General features: G+C 42.2%; 1 protein-coding gene across 1 annotated transcript; it reads left to right on the top strand.

Annotated features, from left to right (window-relative positions):
- The first annotated feature begins 542 nt into the window (after nucleotides 1–542).
- On the top strand, nucleotides 543–3,274 carry LOC308283673 (uncharacterized protein). Its single transcript, XM_080724142.1, has 9 exons — nucleotides 543–720; nucleotides 907–978; nucleotides 1,225–1,281; nucleotides 1,430–1,500; nucleotides 1,624–1,701; nucleotides 1,815–1,894; nucleotides 2,046–2,132; nucleotides 2,240–2,317; nucleotides 2,549–3,274. Exons 6-9 carry the CDS (start codon nucleotides 1,856–1,858, stop codon nucleotides 2,651–2,653), a joined length of 309 nt encoding a protein of 102 aa, XP_080580268.1. The 5' UTR covers nucleotides 543–720; nucleotides 907–978; nucleotides 1,225–1,281; nucleotides 1,430–1,500; nucleotides 1,624–1,701; nucleotides 1,815–1,855; the 3' UTR covers nucleotides 2,654–3,274.
- The last annotated feature ends 3,090 nt before the right edge of the window (nucleotides 3,275–6,364 follow it).

Genomic DNA, 6,364 nt, shown 5'->3' with positions numbered 1-6,364 from the left:
AACGGGTCCATAAAGGGTCCATTTGGTTCCATCTGGACAAAAACGTACCATTACGTGTGGTAAAAGTACTCAATATTTACTTTAAGTACAAATATCAATAATGTAATGTAGAAATACTCTTTTACAAGTAAAAGTCTGGAATTCAAAATGTACTTGATAAAATGGCTAAAGTGTTGGCATCAAAATGTACTTAAAGTGCCAAAAGTAAAAGTACTCTATGCAGAATGTCCCATTTCAAATATTTTGAAAATGGCAGATCTACATGCTCACAATGAGTCGCACTGTGAGCTTGCATTGGAGTAAATGTACTCCAAAGGCACTCAGCTTGTTGTGTATTAAAGTACAATAATTTTGATCTGTGATATAGAGGAGTACAAGTATTGGAAATTGGAAATAATTCAGCTTGTAGTGGAGTAAAAGTAAAATATTTGGATCTGAGATATAGTGGATTAAAAGTATTGGAAATTGATAATACTCTAGTCAAGTACAAATACCTCAATATTGTACTCAAGTACAGTACTTAAGAAAATGTACTTAATTTCTTTACACCATTGTGTTACCCTTGATTTTAACCCTGTATTCTCCTTTTATTTTCAGTATAACATTTCAGGATGATGTATTCTATGGAGGAGCTGTGTGCTTTGGTTAGCGTCAAGTATGTCAGGGGCAGACATGACGAGGCAGAGACTGTACTAGAGAGCAGTGAAAGCAGCGAAGAAGGTTTGTGGGATAAAAAAAAATAGAAAGAAAAATAGGAATAAGTCAGCTCAGTTTAATGATGTGTGTAGTGATTCTGGCTGTGGTGCAACTTGTGTGATTAATTTGGAAATCAAAGTGTTTTAATCATGAATTACAATAATTAGCTGCTGTATTCAGTGTTCTAATGATAATCTGTATCTTTCCAAGATGCACTTGATTGTGACCAAGTTGATGCTGCCAGTGCTGGGTCAGCTGTTTTGATTCAATCTGGGAGTGAAGGTATGTGGTGTGGTGTGTTATGAATTATAGTGCATAGAAACACATATGTGTGGTTTTGTATTGTACCTGCTGTCCTAGTTACAAATCCCTAAACATGCACTAAGTACCCATTTTGAATTGTTGCTGTACTAGTTTCAAACATAGTATTATTACCTTAACACAAATTGTTAATCAGTATCTGCTGTAGTATCACAATCTTAAAAAGTAGCCATTTCATTAATTTGTGTGACCTTTTTCCCCTTTCAGCAGGAGAAGCAGCAGGAGAAGCAGTTGTGGAGGACTCATCAATTGAGGAGATTGAAGGTTTGTCTTTGTCGCACGCACACACACCCACTGAGAGAGAAGTAAGGTTTGTGGTAAAACAGATTAAGGGCAAAGGATGCAACATCTTGGCAATGTAATTTCTACTTTGCATTCACTGTACATTGTGTTCCTCTTATGTTTTTACCAGAGGGTTTGATTCATCATGGAACCTTAAATTAGAGTTGGATAATCCTGGTGCTGCTGAATCTGGATATGAAGGTAATATTAATAGCTGTATAGAGTCTTTCATACAAAAACATGACGCACACATGTGACACTTTGCATTATTGTCAATGCTGCATGTTTTCTATTTGACATTCAGTCTCTTCTCTTTTTCTGCAGCAGAAGTTGTTGCGCCTCACTCAAATGAGGGAGGCGAAGAAGGAATTGAGGATGACTACTTAAGTGGGGAAGAAGAAGGTTGGTGTAAAACTAACAAGTGCCAGGGAACCGAGGCTATTGGCCAGAGCAAAGCCTGACACTGAATTGCAGGTGTGTTAACATTGCATTCATTTTGTTTCTTTCTTTCCCAGATCCACTCGACCACTAACCCTAACATCTAAACGTGACCAACATGGTGATTCTTCTGGTGCTGCTGAATCTGGATATGAAGGTATTATTATTAATAATCACTGTAATAAACACAAATAGTGACTGCTGAATGTTGCATTTTCATTTTTTTCCTTCAGAATCATACTGTACATGACCAGAAAGCGCCTCACACTTAATGTGAGAACATCTCATATTTCTTTTCTGTTCTTTAGGTGCAGACAGAGTTGAGCCGGACTCAAATGTGGAGGATGAAGATTCTGAAGGAGTTGAGGATGACGACACAAGTGGGGACGAAGAAGGTTTGTGTACAACCAGGCTTAAGTCAGCCAGAGCAAAGAATGCAAAGTCCTAGCAACACTGAATTATGTCAACGTGTGCATTCTGTTTGTTCCTCTTTCTTTCCCAGATCCGCTTGATCGAAACTGGACACCTGAACGTGACCAACATGGTGATTCTCCTGGTGAATCGGAATCTGGAAATGAAGGTGTTGTTGTCATTATTAATATGGACACATTGATGCACATGTGTGTAATGTAGTATCTTGCATGGTGCATGTTTGCTATTTAACTCTTTTCTTTCAACTACACATCCATACAGTACACATGTACATACCCACACAGATGTGCACGCAAGGGGCTGCACAGATACACACAGAGAGACTCGCACACTAATGGTCTGAATGACAAATCTTCTCTCTTTTTGTGACACAATATAGGACTTGAGGTGGAAGAAGACTCCTCAGGTGTTGATGCTGGTCTCTGTAGGAAGAGGAGAAATCCAGAGGGCTGGAAGAACAACATCCAGAAGAGGCGTAGAATGATAGGCCAGTCATATCTGGCCTAGGAAGAATAGAGAGTCAGTGTTAAAGGAGGGAAGAAAAATGGGTGTGTCATGTCAGTCTGCAGCCGGCCACAGGTCCAGTAAACTGCACTGCAGAGAAGTGGAAGAGTCGAAGCGAGAAGAGATCTTCAAGTACTTCTGGGAGAAATTAGACTGAGAGAGGAGAGGAAGATTTATGTTGCATCATTGGTAGAGGTGAGCAGTGTAAAGCGACGGAGGACAGGAGCAGAGAAATCCAGGAGGTCGGCATCCATTTTCTGTCACCTTGTCGTAGATGGCAGGAGACTCGGAGTGTGCCAACGCATGTTCCTGTCAACCCTAGGCTTGAAGCAGTGGTCTTTTTTGAAGTGGGTAGGAAGAAGAGGGAAAAGCCCTACTGAGGAAGATAAGCAGAAGCGGGTGAGGGTAAGGAAAGAGGAGTCTGACTTCTTGAAGACCTTCCTTCTGGACCTTCCAAAAGTTCCCTCGCACTACTGCCGGTCCTCGTCCTCTAAGATGTTAGCCTGCTTCCAGACCAGAGACCCCGCCCACTCTCAGAGTGGACTCTTTCTCTGGTCTGGAGCTGAGTACAGGAATCACTTTTTATTTTCGGCTGCTCCAATGAGCGCGGGGGGTGGGGGGTGGGTCTAACGAATATCCAATCCGCGCAGCAGTTGAAATGATTCAAACGAAGTTCACACACAGGCAGGCTGAGGAAGGCACACACACACACACGCACGCGCTGAGTTCACCAAGCTGTTTATGTTGATTACATGTTTCTGGTTGCAGTTCTGTCACTGGCACAGACAGAGACACACACACAATCACACACACACAGTCCGCGACCGTGCGTCGCGTCCACCGTGCGTGTCGATCACTCGCGCGCGCTCGCAAAAAAGTCCCTCCCTGTAAATCGCTTAGAATAGAGCACAGTTTCAGACTAAAGCGTGAGCTGAGTCTGAGATCAGGCTACTAAGATGTACCTGGAGCCTGTGTTCAAGTCCATCAATCACCTCCATGCAGAGTATATCCGTTCCAGTGCAGACCATGGCATCCAGGCGCTGTCAAGGCAAGTGTTCACCAGAATGTTTAATGTTTGAATTACTCTCTTTTTCACCCGAAGAAAGACCAGTGTGATACCTGCTGTGCGTTCAAGGCTGGGAACATTGAGGCTGCCACATGGAAGGAGCACTGCAACAAAAAGGACACTGCACAAGCCATGAAGCAGAAGGACAAAGACGAGGCAGGTGAGAAGACCTTGGTGACATGCATGGATCTTCAGGGGCTCCTGCTCTGCTCCAAGCTACAGGCCTCATCCCTCTATTTCAAGACCAAGCTCTGTGTCCATAACTTTACCATGTATGACATGACTTCACATGATGCATCAAATTACTTATGGCACGAGGGTGAAGCTGGTCTCTCTGCCAACGAGTTTGCTTCGTGCATCGTGCACTTCCTCGAAGAACATCCCTCTTATGATGAGTACATCCTGTGCACAGTGTGATTGAGAGAAGACTGAGGAACAGAGACATCTGCGTTCCAGCTGAGTATGTCGTTGCCATCCGGGAAGCCCGTACCAATCCCAGGCCATACCAAGTGAAGTATGTAGACCACACTTTCTTCAAAAACTTCAGCCAGGTGAACCTCTGCAAAGCCATCCGCCCGGGAAAGGTCACTGGGGATCCCACCGTGCATGACCTCTGAGCAATCAGGTATTTGAATACATAATAATGACATGGCTGCGGAAACCAAAACAAACATTATTTAATGAGTATTAAAACCTGACTTTTCTCCCCTGTCACTGTCCTTGTATTCATCCTAGGTACAACGTTGATGGCAGTATGGAGTACAAGATCGACCACTCAGACGCCTGGAAGCCCTACGAGTCCCCATCACTGAGGAAGAAGAGCAACATCACAGTGTCCCCACTCTACACCTGCCGCCGCACCATTAAAGCGATGAACTTCAAACATCTGCAAGAAATGAAGCAGGTGTTGCCCAGTGATTTCCATGGCTTCTACAACGCCCTCCGCCATGAGCACGAGGAGTGATGGTTTCTCTGTTTTTCTCTCTCTCCGTCTGACATCACCACATAGAATCGCAAACTTGACTGAATGGACACCTTTACAAGATTTCATATTTAGATTGTAATTAGAGAAAAGACAAGATGAGTGTTAAAATGTGTTAATTTTCTTCTATAATTTTAGCAATTTTGATTACATTGCTTTCAGTGCTTGGGGACATGTGTACAATGGCTAAATATGTATTTTTAGATACAATAAGTCCATTCAAAAAGAGGCACCACAATCTTTCATGGGCAGATGTTACTTATGGGGGCTAGTAGTGTCACTGTAAATTGTAATAAAATAAATTGCCAGCTTATTGTGTCTAAAAGGACACATTTAGGCACTTGCACACATGCACTGAAATAAAGTATTTAAAATCGCTAAAACAATAGAACTAAATGAAAACATTTAACTCTCCCATCTTTGCTTTTCCCTAATTACAATCTAAAATTATGAAACCTTGTATGATATTCTTGCTCTGGGGTGGCATCGTTACCAAAGTTCCTAATTCCCACTGGGTTCATGTTCCTCCCTGCCTGGACAGGTGTTATGTCGACAAGTGTTCTGCTCAAAGTGTCGTCCTCCCTCGTACAGTCTTCACTACCTGGAATCCAGCACACAGTGGTTAATGTGTGTCATGTGTGCTCTGTTACTGTTTAAAAATAGTTTAGGGCAGTGCAATGTTTCTTTATTTGCTTATTTGTATTCTTATTTATTTGCCCATTTCTAATATAATTACAGCAGAATGCACTTTTGAGATGTTGAAATTTGACACCACAGTAGGGACATCTATCTTCATTGTTGAGGTCAACTTAGCCAATGAGTCTAGCCTTAGTAGGTTGAAGAGCGTTGTAGAGCTGAACAGACACTTAACCTATGGTCCTTCCATTTTCAGTTCTATGTAATGCCCTTTCCAGGCACTGTATTACTGTTACAACCAGGCCTGGAATTTCATCGTTTTAGGGGCAAGGCCACTTGGCCTTTAGTGTAGTCCATTTTTTGAGGGTCCAAAAGCCAAATGCCGGGGCAGGAAGGCCATCAAATAAAACAACAATTTTAGTCCATTTAAATAATGAATTTAATTTAAATGTTACATTTAATATGTAGAATATCTGCTGTGAAATAAATAAATGGGTATTTACAATCTGATGCTCAGCCTCAGCCCTGTACAAATCAAAGATACTGGATTGGTTTATAAATGGGAACTCAATACTACACTGTTGTCTACATGACAAGAAAGACACTGGTGTCACATGTTAGCAAGACAGAGACAGAGGAGAAAGTGGTACAGTCAGCTGGGGCATTAAGGCCACTGTGGCCTCAGGGCATGCCATATTTTGGAGGGGCACAAGGCCAAACTGAGGGGCAACGACGGCCATGGCCTTCATGGCCTCCCTGAAATTCCTGCCCTGGTTACAACACCTACATTAGAAATACTGAAACCCTCCTCCAAACATCCTTTACATCTCTAAACAATCACATCGATAATTTTGTACAATTAATTCTGCAAGTTCTATTATAATTAGTTTTCATGTAGAAAGAAACTAACAAATAAGATTCAGCAATTGAACACATCATTGAAACGGGGACTCGGCAGGAAAATCTGTTTGATTAACCTGGTTGCCACACACTGTGGAGCCACTGTC

This window comes from Nannobrachium achirus (genome assembly GCF_963921795.1).
Source record: "Nannobrachium achirus genome assembly, chromosome: 4".
Classification (NCBI taxonomy): Eukaryota; Metazoa; Chordata; class Actinopteri; order Myctophiformes; family Myctophidae; genus Nannobrachium; species Nannobrachium achirus.
Note: the sequence above shows the minus strand (reverse complement) of the source record. Positions and strands in the feature narration are given on the sequence as shown.